General features: G+C 39.8%; 1 protein-coding gene across 11 annotated transcripts in view; it reads right to left on the bottom strand.

Moving 5' to 3' along the window:
* The window catches only part of QKI (QKI, KH domain containing RNA binding), a 160,336-nt gene that overhangs the window by 119,271 nt on the left and 22,981 nt on the right, over positions 1–18,084 (bottom strand). For 5 of the 11 annotated variants that reach the window (XR_011568563.1, XM_070796496.1, XM_070796490.1 and 2 more), the window contains exon 2: positions 1,614–1,715. The exons of the other annotated variants lie outside the window; for them this stretch is intronic. Coding sequence is in view for 4 of the 5 variants with exons in the window: in XM_070796496.1 (XP_070652597.1) it covers positions 1,614–1,715 (102 nt within the window). In the remaining variant the exon portion in view is untranslated. The remainder of the gene's footprint in view (positions 1–1,613; positions 1,716–18,084) is intronic. 11 annotated transcript variants of the gene reach the window in all.

The raw sequence follows: 18,084 nt of genomic DNA, 5'->3' as shown, positions 1-18,084 counted from the left end.
ATTTGGAAAACTCAGCAGTGGCCACAGGACTGGAAAGGTCAGTTTTCACTGAATATCAAAGAATGTTCAAACTACTGTACAATTGCACTCATTTCACATGCTAGCAAGGTCATGCTCAAAATCCCCCAAGCTAGGTTTCAAAAGTATAACTGAGAACTTCCAGATGTACAAGCCGGATTTAGAAAGGGCAGAGGAACCACAGATCCAACTGCCAACATCACTGGAACCACAGATCCAACTGCCAACATCACTGGATCACAGAAAAAGCAAGAGAGTTCCAGAAAAACACCTACTTCCTCTTCATTGACTATGCCAAAGCCTTTGACTGTGTGGATCACAAGAAACTGTGGTCAATTCTTCAAGAGATGGGAATACCAGACCACCTGACCTGCCTCCTGAGAAATCTGTATGAAGGTCAAGAAGCAACAGTTACAACCGAACATGGAACAGACTGGTTCAAAACTGGGAAAGGAGTGTGTCAAGGCTGCATATTGTCACCCTGTTTATTTAACTTATATGCAGAGTTCAGTTCAGTTGCTCAGTTGTGTCCGACTCTTTGCGACCCCATGAATCGCAGCATGCCAGGCCTCCTTGTCCATCATCAATTCCTGGAGTTTACCCAAACTCATGTCCATTGAGTCCGTGATGCCATCCAACCATCTCATCCTCTGTCAGCCCCTTCTCCTCCTGCCTTCCATCTTTCCCAACATCAGGTTCTTTTCAAATGAGTCAGGTGGCCAAAATACTGGAGTTTCAAATTCAACATCAGCCCTTCCAATGAACACCCAGAACTGATTTCTTTTAGGATGGACTGCTTGGATCTCCTTGCAGTCCAAGGGACTCTCAAAGAGTCTTTTCCAACACACACAGGAATATGCAGAGTACATCATGCGAAATGCTGAGTTGGCTGAATCACAAGCTGGAATTACGAACTGGGAGAAATATCGATAACCTCAGATATGCAGATGATACTACCCTTATGGCAGAAAGAAAAGAGAACTAAAGAATCTCTTGATGAAGGTGAAAAGAGGAGACTTAAAAAGCTGGCTTAAAATTCAACATTCCAAAAACGAAGATCATGGCATCCAGTCCCATCACTTCATGGCATATAGATGGGGAAACAATGGAAACAGTGACAGACTGTTTTCTTGGGCTCCAAAATCACTGCAGACGGTAACTGTAGACACGAAATTAAAAGATGCTTGCTCCTTGGAAGAAGGGGTATGACAAACCTAGACAGTGTATTAAAAAGCAGAGACATTACTTTGCTGACAAAGGTCAGTCTAGTCAAAGTTATGGTTTTTCCAGTAGTCACACATGGATGTGAGAGCTGGACCATAAAGAAGGCTGAGCACTGAAGAACTGATGCTTTCGAACTGTGGTTATGGAGAAGACACTTGAGGGTCTCTTGGACAGCAAGGAGATAAAACTAGTCAATCCTAAAGGAAATCAACCCTGAATATTCACTGGAAGGACTGATGTTGAAGCTGAAGCTCCAACACTTTGGCCACTCATTGGAAAAGACCTTGATGCTGGGAAAGAGAGAAGGCAGGAGAAGGGGACAACGGAGGATGAGATGGTCGGATGGCATCATCAACTCAATGGACACGAACCTGGGCAAACTCCGGGAGACGGTGAAGGGCAGGGAAGCCTGGTGTGCTGCAGTCCACGGGGCCGTAAAGAGTCAGACACAGCTGCAACTGCACAACAACTGGCTGTAATCAAACGACAGACATTCACACTTTATCATCTACATGCTTTTCTTTGACCTTTACACTTAAATTCATCAAAAATACTATCTGTATTATAATTAATATAACTGGAGCTAAAATACAGAAAGAAATGAAATGGTTACTGTATCATCTGACCATTAAAGCTTTTTAATTTAACATTTTCCCTTAATTTATTCAGTAAAGAGTCAACTACTTATAAATATATATAAGCTTTGAGGTACACAGTATAGATTTTATAAACAAAATTAAAATGACAGCTTTGATCATTCCAAATGAAGTTTAAATGGGATCAATGATTTCTTCACTATCTGCATCCATCTCTTGCTGGACACTAAACTGGTACAGTGAGACAAAGGGCAAAGTAAGATTTTAGTTGTTTTAGGTTTTAATTGACAAATCACCAGTCTCTATTCACATGAAATTCATTAAATCTTATAACAGTAATATTAAAAGTCTACTTATAACTAAAGGACACCTGCCAACACACAACGAGATGGATGTTATGTGCCCTGTACACTTAGGGGCAACAAACATCTCTTCTAAAAAAAGAAACCTCTAATTCAGGGTTTACCAAATACAGAGGGTTTTAAAGATATTTTAAGCACAGCAAAACCCACAGAATAATATAACTTCACTGTTCTAATTTTAAAAAGCCATAGCCACAAGGTAAAGAAAAGAAATGAATTAAGAAGCAGGCTACTAGAGAATATCCACTATTTAATGGAACATATTTTGCTTATTCAACCCAATATATCTGATTTAAATTTGAGTCAACTACCCTGAAACTAGCAGGGTGTGGGGCAGGAATCAAGCTACTGCCAATGCTATAGATGGGGCCCTTTTTACTCTTTAATCAATCCAGAACTGGAAGAACAAAAAGAAAAATGACGAATGAAATTCAGCAGCCCTCTTTAAACTGCCCAAAATTAACTGTTCAAATTGTTGGTAAATTTCACCTGGGGAGGGAGGAGGGAGGAGGGAGGAGGGTTCAGGATGGGGAACACATGTATACCTGTGGCGGATTCATTTTGATATTTGGCAAAACTAATACAATTATGTAAAGTTTAAAAATAAAATAAAATAAAAAAAAAAAAAACCTAACCTGGAAAAAAAAAAAAAAATGAAATAGTCCGTCCTAGTTCCTTGACTGTTCTCAGCAGCAGTTATGTACCATGAAAGGTGTTTAACAGTAGCTGCATTTCCCTGGAAAGGCCCTTTCAAAGGTTACAGAAAAGAAAGTCTATTATATGATCACAACTGAAGTATGTGAATTTTCAGACAGACACACAGAAGTCAACAAAAGGATATAACAACAACTAAGAGTAGTCATCTCTAAAAGGTGAGTTTACAGGGACAATTTAGTTTTCATGTTACTTCATGAATTTTTTTTTTTTTTTTTTACAACAGTAACACTTAGGAAATGATAGTTATTTTCATTAGGATGGTAGAAACTAATTTAAATCAAAATGCAGAATAGGATTCCCCATATAAAATTATAATGAGGATTAAGTTATTGACTCTTAAGTCTAAAAATAAACCACAAAGACTTACCTATTTTTTAAAATATGAGCACCTCACCATGTTAAAATTCGGTACATAAATTATCATGTGATCCTCCCAGAATCTAAGATAGTATTTATTATAATACACATTTTCCAAAAAAAAAGGGGGTGGGGGAGGAGAATGGAAAGCAGGAAGGAAGAAAAGGTTCAGAAATTAAAGAATTTGCCCAAGATCACAGATAGCCCAAGCAACTTTTATTTAGGGTTTCATAAAAGTGAAGACGAACTAAAAAGCTTCTTGATGAAAGTGAAAGAGGAGAGTGAAAAAGTTGGCTTAAAGCTCAACATTCAGAAAACGAAGATCATGGCATCTGGTCTTCCCATCTTCATGGGAAATAGATGGGGAAACAGTGGAAACAGTGTCAGACTTTATTTTTCTGGGCTCCAAAATCACTGCAGATGGTGACTGCAGCCATGAAATTCAAAGACGCTTACTCCTTGGAAGGAAAGTTATGACCAATCTGGACAGCATATTCAAAAGCAGAGACATTACTTTGACAACAAAGGTCCGTCTAGACAAGGCTATGGTTTTTCCTGTGGTCATGTTTGGATGTGAGAGTTGGACTGTGAAGAAGGCTGAGCGCCGAAGAATTGATGCTTCTGAACTGTGGTGTTGGAGAAGACTCTTGAGAGGAGAGTCCCTTGGACTGCAAGGAGATCCAACCAGTCCATTCTGAAGGAGATCAGCCCTGGGATTTCTTTGGAGGTAATGATGCTAAAGCTGAAACTCAAGGACTTTGGCCACCTCATGGGAAGAGTTGACTCATTGGAAAAGACTCTGATGCTGGGAGGGATTGGGGGCAGGAGGAGAAGGGGACGACAGAGGATGAGATGGCTGGATGGCATCACTGACTCGATGGACGTGAGTCTGAGTGAACTCCAGGAATTGGTGATGGACAGGGAGGCCTGGCGTGCTGTGATTCATGGGGTCGCGAAGAGTCGGACACGACTGAGAGACTGAACTGAACTGAAAGGACTTCTGGAACAAGAAGCCCTTAAAACTCACTTTAAGAGATGGTAATAATAATTAGAAATATAAAATAACAAACTGGAACAAACCAATTTTTGGTTTATTGCTACAGCCATACTGTAACAAGCATAGTCCAATATGTTCACTGTTTTACTAGCAACTCCCAAGAGTCTTTGCAGCCCTCCTCTTTCACTCCACGTTAAAAGAAAGCAGTTTTATGAATGAAATCTAGGCCTCAGTTCCCAGAAAAGTGACAATTCTAAATGAGTAAATGGATACATAACTGAAAAATGGCAACAGGCTATCACAAAAAAGGGAAAGCATTTTTTAAGTGAATAAAAATCAACTGAAAAAAAACTGAAACTTATTTAAATTTTGTATGGAGGTTAGTTACTTTTAAATCTAGTGAGTTTTACCTATTACATATCAAGTATTATTTAATAAAAATGTTGCCTTCTTGTCATTTATTTTTTAGAATATGCAGGAGAAACGAGTCTTTATATTAACTTTTGTTGTTATTAAAATTTAAATCCAAAAGTTAAGAAAGCTAGTTAAAAAACATGTCTCCATGAATATCTGCAGAATATGTAATGGTAAAATGGTAGGTGTTATCAGAATCCAGATAAATGGTTAATACTTGAGAATCTAGCAATTTTTACTAAGAACTCTTTCCCCAACCCTCTGAATATTTCTGGAAGAATAAAAATAAATTCATAGCAATGAAAATGGGTAACCATGATACAGGAGTGGAGGAGAGATTTTTCAACATATACTCTCTTAACAGGCCTTTGAGTTCTGAATCATCTCCATGTATTAACTTTTCAAAATTATATTTTTAAGAAGCTTTTACTTGTAATACAATAATGGATTATAATCCATAATCCATTTATACTGATATAAGTAACTGAATAATGTAAGTGGGAGAAAAGACAGGTTTTCCTTGTAGAATTTCAATAATATATATAGTAGGAAAGACGGATAAGAAAAATCATCCTAGATTACTACCAGAGTAATAATTACTGCAAGCAAGAAAACTATTCAATGGATGCTAAAATGGGTGAACAAAAGTAAGAGAAACAGGCTATATGCACAGTTTCAGAGTATCTTCCCACAAGACATGTACTAATTACAAAGGAAAAAAGAAAACTGCACAGTGGAGAAACCTGGCAGACACCACCTTAACCAGACGATGGTCAACATCAAGAGAAAGACATGTGCTCTGGTGTGACGTGCTCAGAAGGGTCCAACAGCACTTCTGTGGTTTTCTGGTCCAAACTGCCTGAACTCAGACAAGTCCAAGTTCAAGAATGTTCTTCAATGTTCAGCTGTCTTCCCAAGTGTCAAGAAAAGTATCATGAAAGAATGTGACACTGTCACAGAATGGAGGAAACTAAAGAGACATCCCCACCAAACGCAATATGGAATTTCTGATTGGATCCTGGACCAGGAAAAGCACACCTGTAGAAACACTAGTGAAATCTGAGGAAGTATCTGCAAATGAGTAAATAATCTCGAGTCAATGTTAATTTCCTAGTCATGTGAGTTAACATTAACGTCTGCACTATTTTTTCTGTTTCTCTATAAGTAAGTCTAAACTCACTTTTTCAGAAAACTGTTTGCTTTAGCCTTCAAAGTTACTTATTCTAATGGAGGAGGATAGCTGTGGGAGAGAATGAAAGCCATGCAAACGTCTTACTTTTCTAGTGTCTAAAAAAAATGAAAAAGAAAACATCTGTTTAGCACTAACACTGAGGATCTCAAAATCATTCAATATCGTCTTTAATTCAAAATAACTAAAAATTTTTAAACAATCTCTTTAATTTTATCAGATATTGCTTAAAAAACATATGTACTTTAAATGCTCTTTAAGAACAAGGAAAAATACAATCCATAAACGATGACCTTTCTGTAGAAATGGGCTTCTCTGGTAGCTCAGATGGTAAAGAATCCGCCTGCAACATGGGCGATCTGGAAGATCCCCTGGAAAAGGGAACCCCACTCCAGTACTCTTGCCCAGAGAATCCCATGGACAGAGGAGTCTGGCAGGCTACAGTCCATGGGGTCGCAAAGAGCTAAGAACTATATGCAGTAGGAGAAAAAACACTGACCTTGAGTTTATACAACCTGGATTTTATTTCTGATTTCCTGCAATTTGTAGTTGTGTGGCTTTGACCTTAACCTCTGGGTCTCAGTTCCCTCCTCTGTGAAATGAGGTTAGACCAGATCACATGTATAGTTTTTGCCAGCTCTAAAATTGTTTAGGGGTGCATCCTCCTGTTTCTTCATAGAGAACCCCATTCTGTGCTCTCTCTGTATCAATACATCACAAGAAATGACTAGTAATAAATTCAATGACCAACTAAGAAGCCCAAACAATGCTACTTTTATCACAATTACACATTCCAAAATGTCTTAAACTCCTAGGCACCAAGACTCAGTTTAAATGATATTCTTATAAAGCACCAAACCCTCGGGTAAGCAGGCTCTACCACAGTTGTATTTGAGAAGGTGAGAAGGTGTCCATCTCTATGTGTTTTAGCCTCTTCAAACTCCAAGTCTCTGAGGGCTTTACAGGGAATTTGTTAAATCAGAGTGAAAATGAAACAGAACTTCCCCAAATTTCGAAGGAATTATGTCTGTGTAAGGGGGAGAGATTAATTGCTGTTCCTAGGGAAAATCCCATGGACGGAGGAGCCTGGTAGGCTGCAGTCCATGGGGTCACTAAGAGTCGGACACGACTGAGCGACTTCACTTTCACTTTTCACTTTCATGCATTGGAGAAGGAAATGGCAACCCACTCCAGTGTTCTTGCCTGGAGAATCCCAGGGACGGGGGAGCCTGGTGGGCTGCCGCCTATGGGGTCACACACAGTCGGACATGACTGAAGCGACGCAGCAGCAGCAGCAGCAGGAGACAATTAGATTTTTAATTCTTTTTTAATTGTATTCTAAACTCCACCTAAGCTCAATGTAGGAAAAGCCTCAGATGTATAATAATGCAACATGTTTACATTTACCTGTGCATCACCCTACTCCCACAAACTAAAGCAAATTAACATCACACGACATTCACATGTGCTACAGCAGCCCATATACGAGAGAAATGCCTCATACGATGAAAAAGCTAAGGAGTTTTTTAAGCCTTAATAAAAAATCTACTATACGCAATATTCAAAACGGTCCTTTTATATCAAGTATCAAAACTGAATTAGAATAAAACTTCCATCTTTGTAACAAGAGCAACATATTCACATGTCAACATAATGGGTATTAAAAACATTAATATGGTAAACAATATGATCCCCTTTTTTTAAACCAAAGTTGTTTTACTTTACAAAGAACTAGACTCAGAAAATCTAAGTAATGCTATAAATGCCACTGACATAATTACTTGTATTAAAGTTTTACTAACTCAAAGTGCACATTCTACTATCATTTAATATTCTTGGAAAGCAGTTTTTATGTGAACTTCTAAAATGCAGAATACAGCATGCTTTTTAAGGTCATATAGCTTTAACTCATTATAATGGAAGCTTCTCAGGTGGCGCTAGTGGTAAAGAACCTGCCTGCCAATGCAGAAGAGGTAAGAGACATGAGTTCGATCCCTGGGTTGGGGGAGGAAATGGCAACCACTCCAGTATCCTTTCCTGGAGAATCCCATGGACAGAGGAGCCTGGTGGGCTACAGTTCATAGGGTTGCAGAGCTGGACACAACTGAAGCGACTTAGCACACACATGCAATGGAAGCTAAAGTGCTATCATATAAAAAGATTACTGATACAATCCAACAAAATCTAGTGGAGGTGGAGGACATTTCAGATGAACCCTCTCCTTGAGCTCCAGACACCTGTCTCTAACCACCTTCTAAACACGCACCCTTGACACATTCAGAATCAGATTCCATGTCTGCCTCCCCTAGACGTTTTCCTCCTCATCTCAGAAAGTGGCAAGTCCATTCACTCACACATCATATCCAATTCACCAGCAAGTACTACATGCTCACCTTTTAAAATACATACAGAACCCCACTTTTCACCACCTAGTTCCAGCCTCAAGCATTTCCCACTGTGACTACTAAAATAACCTAACTGGTCTCCCAGCTTCCACCTCTGCCCTGTCAATCTATTATCAATCTTCCAGAGCTAGCCTATAATAAGCCAAGTGATATGTCACTCCTCTGCTCAAAACTCTCTAGTGGAGCTGTTCTCAAAATTTTGGGTCTCAGGACCCCATGCTTAAAATATTACCACAAGGAGCCTAGAGAGTTTATGTCCATGAGATTTATATCTATTAATACCTACTATACTAGAAATCAAAAAAAGTGAAGTATTTAATTTTGATTTACTTTAAAAAATAGCGAACTCTATTACATGTTAACAGAAAACATTTCATAGAAAATACTCTATTTTCCAACAAAATAGTGAGGAGAGGCACTGTTTTATACTTCTGCAAATGGTTTAAATGTCTTTCTTAACGGAGACAGTGGGATTTTCCTAGCTTCTTCTCAATTCAACCGGCTGCAGTATCACGCAGCCTCTGAACACTCCAATGTACACTCAAGCAAGGAGGACAAGTGAAAAAGTCAGATAACATTATCGTAAATAATTAGACCTCAGAGACTTCCTAGGCCAGACAAGGTTTATAGGTACCCTGCTGGGATTTCCCATCTCAATCACTGTGCTGCTCCCCCTCAACCTTTCTGCCCTCCTCTCCTGACCAAGCCACCGTCCCGCACTCACAGCCACAGCTGCGCCCTATGCAGGGAGATGCTGGTTCTGGCCTCAGTTCTGCACGGACTCTTCTCTCCCCTTAGAACACCATTCTCCCCAGACAGCACTACAGCTCACGCCATTACCTCCTTCAAATCTCTGCTCCAACGTCAATTTCTCAATAAGGCTCAACCCAATCTCTCTATTTAAAACTGCAATTTGCCAATCCACCCAAAACACTGTGATTCACTGTATCCTGTTCAATGTATCCCTATAACTCATACTGTCTGCTGCTGCTGCTGCTAAGTCGCTTCAGTCGTGTCCAACTCTGTGCGACACCATAGACGGCAGCCCACCAGGCTCCCCCATCCCTGGGATTCTCCAGGCAAGAACACTGGAGTGGGTTGCCATTTCCTTCTCCAATGCATGAAAGTGAAAAGTGAAAGTGAAGTCGCTCAGTCGTGTCCAACTTTTAGCGACCCCATGGTCTGTAGCCCACCAGGCTTCTCCGTCCACGGGATTTTCCAGGCAAGAGTGCTGGAGTGGGGTGCCATTACCTTCTCCCATACTGTCTAATATACCATAAAAGTATATACTGCCTGTCTCCTACAAAAGAAATGTAAACCCTGGGAGGGCAGATAGCTTCATTTTTGCCATTTGTTATATTCCCAACATCTAAATCCTTGGAAAAAACAGAGACTAAGCAAACCTCATTAGGGCTCTTGGCATACAAAGCTACAAAACATTCCTGAAACTTCACTCAAGCATCAATAGGTTTTATGCTGACAACTTATTCCTCTTATTTCTAAAGTAACAGGAACGTATTCACCTTCTCTAATGAGCTCTCTTTATTCTGGATTTGTGAGAATCTAGCATTAGCTTGGGCATCCCAGGTGGCTCAGTAGTAAAGAATCTGCCTGCCAAGCAGGAGAGGCAGGTTCAATCCTTGGATCAGGAGAATTCACTGGAGAAGGGAATGGTTACCCACTCCAGTATTCTCGCTGGAGAATCCCATGGACAGAGGAGCCTGGTAGGCTACAGTCCACAGGGTCACAAAGAGTTGGACACAACTTAGCGACTAAACCACCACCAACAGCAGCACTTGCTTAGTAACATGTTTATTACACCAATGTTAAATTCCTCTACTGTATTTTCAGATCAAATGAGAGATAAAATGCACAATAATCTAAATATGATTGGGAGCTCCTGCTTCCTCCAGGCTTCACATTCTGCTCGAGACTGGGCTCCCAAGAGTAGACATGCTGACAAAACCCCCAGGAAAAAGGAGCCTACCAGAACTGGACAAAGAAGTATCACCTCCCTACAGGAAAGAGTTTAAAATGAACTCTCCTCTGTAAACAAATTAGCCAGCTGCTACTCGGTCTCTATTTCCTATTATCCAGACCTTCTCCAGGGCTGCCTGGAATGCCACAGCACGAAGGCACTGGGGACGAAACAGAGTTCCCTCATGGTGGGAGGAGAGGAGAGTCATGAGATCAGATCCTTTCTGAAGGATGCATCTCCCTACAAAGTCTGCCCTGCATGACAGCACCTTATGACTCCAGTCTGGGTAGGGGGATCTCCTTACACATACACACTATTCTCATCTCTACTTCGCAGTTCAGAGACTGGGATTTGAGGATTAAATACTTTCCCCAAACATCACATAACTTGAAAGTTAAAGTCAGTATTCAAACCCAGGTCCGTCTCCATACCTTACTGCTCCATCTCCCAAAATTAAATGTAGCTGCTACTAGAACAAATGGTCTAGAATAATGGGAAAAGCAGTGATGGCTGACAGTAGGAGCCAGACAGAAAAGGGGGAAAAAAGATGGTAAAGAGGGTACAAATCAGAGATATGAGGGAAACACAGAGAAATATATATGCAATAATAACTAAGGACAGGAATAATGTACAGTCCAAATGAAAAGTCAAAGGAGAGATTCTCGTTTAATCTCTGCCAGGAACTGGCTGCATATCCACCAACAAATCGTGCAAGCTTTCCATGGCCTACGATGACTTTCACCTCTAAGGACATCTAAGATAAAGACATCTAGCCCTAAGCTTTTGAGTTAGGAAAAATTATTTCAGTCTTGTAAACATTTGTAGAGTATCTGACACATAAAAGATGCTCAAGAAGCTATTCCTGACTGAACACGACTCATCCTTCTACGGTGAAGGCACCATGCTGGGGACACACGGTAAGCAGCATGGTCTGGGCACTCGAGCAGTCAGAACTGGTTTCTACATAAACAAATTATAGACTGCTAGAACTGATTGATGGATGCGGCTGAGTGTCCTGGGATATAAATACCTGGGCCTGAACAATAGACAAAGCACTTTTTGGAGAGTAAGCCTGAGTTCTATGGTTTCATTTGGTTCTATAGTCGGAAAGATTGAAAGCAAAAGGAGACGAGGGCGAGAGAGGATGAGATGATTAGAGAGCATCACCAACTCAAAGGACATAAACTTGAACAAACTCTGGAAGACAGTGGAGGACAGGTAAGCCTGGCGCGCTGCAGTTCTTGGGGTCGCAGAGTCCGACACAACTGAGCAACTGAACAAGTGGGAAAAGACCAAGCGAGGGGAAACCGGATTCTAGATACATAAACTTTCACCTTAATCATTATGAAGAAAAGGAGAATAAAAGTGAAAAGGCATGGACATGTATATCACTATTATGATACATAATTATGTTGATGGATGTGATACATGAAAAAAGCTTAAAATATATTCTTCTGTCCCACTTAAGGATTTTTTCCCCCAAATCTTAGTTTTCTGACTTATTTTTAGTAATATCTATGATTATTCAGGCAAATGGTTCTGTTTTTCTTGCTCTAGGTACTTCATTTACTGAAAAACTTCTCAAATACAGAGGTTATTTATTACAGAGTAGCCATGCTAAGGTTTAAAGATATGCAAGTTACCATTCAAATTGGGTATTTGTTCCTTGAAAACTATATGTATTTTTCCCCATGCAAAGTTCATAATGATCAGAATTTCTAAGAACAAAGTTCTGTCTTTACCAAAGCCTGCCTTGATAGGGACAAGTGGAAAATTACTTATATAAACCAAAATCGAAAAAACAACCTTATTTCTAATTACACTGTACCACCCTTATCACACTGAAAAATGAGTGAAATTCTGTCACTAAAGAGGAAACCCTACCTAATAGTGGTTTGAAGCCAAATCCCTTTGAAGACTAATAATTTCATTGACAAGAAAAAGATAAGATATACACTAAAACCCCTCGGTATACCTTTTTTTAAAGCACTTGATGCAAAGAGCCAATGCACTGCGAAAGACCCTGATGCTGGAAAAGATGAGGGCAAAAGGAGAAGGGGGCAGCAGAGGATGAGATGGTTAGATAGATGGCATCACCAGTTCAATGGACATGAATTTGAGCAAACTCCAGGAGATAGTGAAGGACAGGGAAACCTGGGGTGCTCAGTCCACGGGGTTGCAAAGAGTCGGACACAACTTAGCAACTAAACAACAACAAGGTGGAAAAGGCCATATAAGTTTCCAACCCAGGGACCAAACCCTGGGAAACCAAGGTCTCCCGCATCGTGGTAGTGGTAGTGGTACTGGTAGTAGAGCTGTGAGGGAAGCCCATATAAGTTCTCAACACCAGGTCAATTCACAGGTGCCTGGGGACACTGGTAGGAACCTTCAGTAAGACATCAGAGTATCAAGACTTAAAAAGTAAACCCACTTTCAAAAGGTCAATATTAAATGGAACAAGTTTTGAAAGAAGCTTAATATACTTCCTGCATTCTGAACATGTTGTACAGTTTTCTTATGAAAAGAATAACACTTTCAAGCCAAGCAAGCTATTTACACATTCAACACACCACTACGTTCCTTAGAATTGTAGCTCAAACTACCGCACACCTGCATTCATCTCACATGCTAGTAATGCTCAAAATTCTCCAAGCCAGGCTTCAGCAATACATGAACAGTGAACTTCCATATATTCAAGCTACTCTTAGAAAAGGCAGAGGAACCAGAGGTCAAATTGCCAACATCCGCCGGATCATGGAAAAAGCAAGAGAGTTCCAGAAAAACATCTACTTCTGCTTTATTGACTATACCAAAGCCTTTGACTGTGTGGATCACAACAAACTGGACAATTCTTCAAGAGATGGGAATACCAGACCACCTGACCTGCCTCTTGAGAAACCTGTATACAGGTCAGGAAGCAACAGTCAGAACTGGACATGGAACAACAGACTGGTTCCAAATAGGAAAAGGAGTACGTCAAGGCTGTATATTGTCACCCTGCTTATTTAACTTATATGCAGAGTACATCGTGAGAAATGTTGGACTGGATGAAGCACAAGCTGGAATCAAGATTGCTGGGAGAAATATCAATAACCTCAGATACGCAGATGACACCACCCTTACGGCAGAAAGTGAAGAGGAACTAAAAAGCCTCTTGATGAAAGTGAAAGAGGAGAGTGAAAAAGTTGGCTTAAAGCTCAACATTCAGAAAACTAAGATCATGGCATCTGGTCCCATCACTTCATAGGAATTAGATGAGGAAACAATGGAAACAGTGTCAGACTTTATTTGGGGGGGCTCCAAAATCACTGCAGATGGTGACTGCAGCCATGAAATTCAAAGACGCTTACTCCTTGGAAGGAAAGTTATGACCAAGCTGGATAGCATATTCAAAAGCAGAGACATTACTTTGCCAACAAAGGTCCGTCTAGTCAAGGCTATGGTTTTTCCAGTAATCATGTATAGATGTGAGAGTTGGACTGTGAAGAAAGCTGAGCGCCGAAGAATTGATGCTTTTGAACTGTGGTGTTGGAGAAGACTCTTGAGAGTCCCTTGGACTGCAAGGAGATCCAACCAGTCCATTCTGAAGGAGATCAGCCCTGGGATTTCTTTGGAAGGAATGATGCTAAAGCTGAAACTCAAGGACTTTGGCCACCTCATGTGAAGAGTTGACTCACTGGAAAAGACTCTGATGCTGGGAGGGATTGGGGGCAGGAGGAGAAGGGGACGACAGAGGATGAGATGGCTGGATGGCATCACTGACTCGATGGACGTGAGTCTGAGTGAACTCCGGGAGTTGGTGATGGACAGGGAGGCCTGGCGTGCTGCGATTCATGGGATCGCAAAGAGTCAGACACAACTGAGCGACTAATCTGATCTGATCTGATCCTCAAATAGTGAAACATATAATTGGAAAATCTTACAAACTACTCGAATACAAACCCCACAGTACACTTGGCTTATAAAAATGACTCTTGAATACTTGGGAGTGACCGTCCTCTACAGCACCTTTCCCACAATACTGTCTTTAAAAAAGGTTTTGCTCCAGGATCTGACTTGCTTAGGTTTAACCATGGCACCCCACTCCAGTACTCTTGCCTGGAAAATCCCATGGATGGAAGAGCCTGGTAGGCTGCAGTCCATGGGGTCACAAAGAGTCAGACATGACTGAGCAACTTTACTTTTACTTTTCACTTTCATGCACTGGAGAAGGAAATGGCAACCCACTCCAGTGTTCTTGCCTGGAGAATCCCAGGGACAGGGGAGCCTGGTGGGCTGCTGTCGATGGGGTAGCACAGAGTCGGACATGACTGAAGTGACTTAGCAGCAGCAGCAAGAGCTTTAAGATTATTTTAACATCAAATGAATAATTTGAGGGAAGGAAGTTGAGGAGATATTCTAGTTTGTAATATATCTTTATGTAACTACAACTTAATACCTTAAAATAGTCATCTACACAGAAACAGCACAACATAAAAGGATGGTATCTTACACTGCCGTCTTGAAACCACAATGTTCCTGTGGACACTCACCTTCCTTCACTCCACTGGCAAACCTGCAACGTTGAACTAATTCAGTGATAGGACTCTTTAAACATGCAATTCTAAAATCCACCTGGAACTCATAATCTTCGATGCCTCAGGTGTTTCAGACTCTGACATAGACAATCTTGAACTAAGTCGTGGCTACCTTTATCACAGTAATAGATAATCTTGAGCTAAACTGCGACTACCTTCATCACAATAATAGATTTATATGTGAATGGAAGCACAGCAGTAAGACAAACAAAAGCCTTTTTAAAAAATAAACCACCATCAGTGTCTATGGAAAAGGAATTCAATGTCAGCTTACAACTAATTACACTCAACCTACTACAGACAAATAGTACAGTTTCAAAGAAGTACTCTAAGTGTACAGGTACGTACACACATATCACACATGTGGGCAGATACACACACAAGGCTTACATATCATTACAGTCATATATGTCATATACATACATTATATTTTTATATACAAATATTATATGTACAAAATATATTTTTGAACTCTATCAACAAACATATTATATACGTACACAAGTTATATATGGTCCATATACCTTATTCTAACTTTATCCTGTATGTTAAGTGCATGAAACTTTACAGTTTTTTTCTGAAACTGAAAATGCAGTTTTCCGTATACTAATTTACTGGACCAGGAGAATAAGAGTTAAAATACTTAATATTTCTCTCACAAACGTATAGCACAAATACTATCTTTAGGGTCTATCACAGTTTACTTCCACCAAATAAACCAAAGATCAAGCATACATCACAGGTAAGAGAAGAGAGAAGTTGATTTATTTTAAACTTTGCAAACTTCCGAGATGGTTAAGGACTCTACCGCCTTCAACATTCATGGAAGCTTACTTCTCATACGGATGTTATTACAATCAATCTACCACTAAAGTAATTTAAATGAAACTACGTCCAATGGCAAAGACACACTTGCTGGTACTTGTTTTAATAAGAAAAAACAATACTCTTATTTCTTGTTTTCTTACCCTCAGTCTCATCTGCACAACTTTAGTAAGTTGTTGTCTAAAAACAAAATTTCTAAGACTTTTTTCTTCCTTCTATTCTTGCTCTACCAAAATATATTAAATTTCCGTATTTACTTTAAAAGTAAACACTTCCATAATTCTATACCTAAAGAGAACACACTGATAAGACTACAGTGAGGGGGACGCCCTCCATCCCCTTTCTGATGTCCATGTCAGAAGCCTCTCTGTCCCTTTGCATACTTGAATAAAACTCTGCTACACACACACACACAAAGAGAACACACACTTATTACAGCTAGACTCTTACAATATAATGTACCATACTATCCAGAAAATAAAATCTATCAGAACAGGGTTGTGTAACCAAGCAAAATTTTATAACCTCCTAGAGGTAATTCTTATTTCCTTCTGGAACCCAGTGATTTCCATAAGTATATTAAGAAATACTTTTATATTTTCCAGTGGCCTTTTACATTCTAAACATTTACCATCCTCTGACAGGCCTCTCACTCTTCAATAGTACAAATAATTCTCTAAATTTGGACACATATCTGTTAACAATATGTGTACGATGGGGGGAAAGCACACCTCAAAATACATGCAACAATAAAACCAAGATTCAAGGTTAAACACTCTAAATACTGCATGTTGGATCAAGGGTTAAGCTATTCCTAAGAAATGACAATCATTAATTACTTAAAAAATGACAAAGTCCAGATTTCCCATAATACAAATTCTACCATCCTGTGCTTAAATTTTATAATATAAGCTGTTTAAATATAAAATAGTAAAGACTGACAGTTTATATGAGAGACATTTTATCAATTCAATGTTACTTATGTGCTTAGTTACTCAGTCATGTCCGACTCTTTGCGACCCCTTGGACTGCAGCCCGCCAGGCTCCCCTGTCCATGGGGATTCTCCAGGCAAGAATACTGGAGTGGGTTCCTATGCCCTCCTCCAGGGGTCTTCCCAACCCAGGTCTCCCACACTGCAGGCAAATTCTTTACTGAGCCACCAGAGAGGCCCGACGTTACTTATAAACCCATATTTTTCTGCATCCTTTAAGACTGTGCTCCACCATATAAATGGCCGAAATATGAATTACATGGCACATGACAGGAAGTGTGGTGAATGGATTTCAATTCATTACGCTCAGCAATGTGCGGGCTTTCTTAGTGGCTCAGACTATAAATTATCTGCCTGCAACGCAGGAGACCGAGGTTCCATCCCTGGGTCAGGAAGATCCCCTGGAGAAAAAAATGGCAACCCCACTCCAGTATTCTTGCCTGGAAAATCCCATGGACGGAGGAGCCTGGTGGGCTACAGTTCATGGGGTCGCAAAGAGTCAGACACAACTGAGCGACTTCACTTTCTTAGCAATGTGCTGTTATACAAAAAGGCAGCAATATTTTAGAATTTTAATAAAATACAAAAATGTGTTAAAGGCTTTATGTATAAAGCATAAGCAACTTTAAACCAACTATCTCTAACTCTTACAGAACACTCAAGTGTCATTCATCTGAACTAAACAGACCAAGCAAAATATCCTGTGATTCCTATGTTCTCCTCAATGTCGAAATGGGTGGATAAATTTAAAGCCTGTTCTCTCAAGAGTTGCTTTATAGGCAATTTTCTCCCAGTATCAAGGTCTGCAATTTCCATTTGGCTGTCAGTCTGCGATTAAATTCATCACCTTTATTATAAAAATGTGCTTTACTCCATGGCCTGCTGCACAAGAACTGTAAGGAAAACATTTTTCACTGCTAACAGCGAATTCATCCTAAGGCAACCACCACAGCCCCATAGACACTAGCGCCCTCAACCAGGTGCAGTAGCCTGTCACTCACGAAGGATGCAAAACAGCCGTGTAACCCACAAAAACAGCACAATTCTACAGAAATGCCGTGGTTTCAGTTTTTTAAAATAAAAGGCAACCAATTTCCTAACTTTTACAATCAATGTTATTGCAAAAATTAACCACAAAAGTCAATATACAGAATATTTTCAAATTCCAATACAGAGACAAAATGGTTTTTTAAGTGTTGGATAATTAAGTATCTATCTTTACCCTATCATTTAAAAGTTCATGGTTTGTATTGTAGTTTAACTTCCACTATCTGGGCAAATAACCAATGGTCAGAGATAATTTATAAGATATATCTGTTTATAGAACCCTTCTATCTAACTTTACCTTCTTAATAAGTCACAACATAAACTTCAAAGGAAAAAAATAAAAATGTTTCCAAAATAATGGCATTACAATTACCATGTCATATTTA

This window comes from Bos indicus, chromosome 9 (genome assembly GCF_029378745.1).
Source record: "Bos indicus isolate NIAB-ARS_2022 breed Sahiwal x Tharparkar chromosome 9, NIAB-ARS_B.indTharparkar_mat_pri_1.0, whole genome shotgun sequence".
Classification (NCBI taxonomy): Eukaryota; Metazoa; Chordata; class Mammalia; order Artiodactyla; family Bovidae; genus Bos; species Bos indicus.
This window is presented reverse-complemented; position numbering and strand designations above follow the sequence as displayed.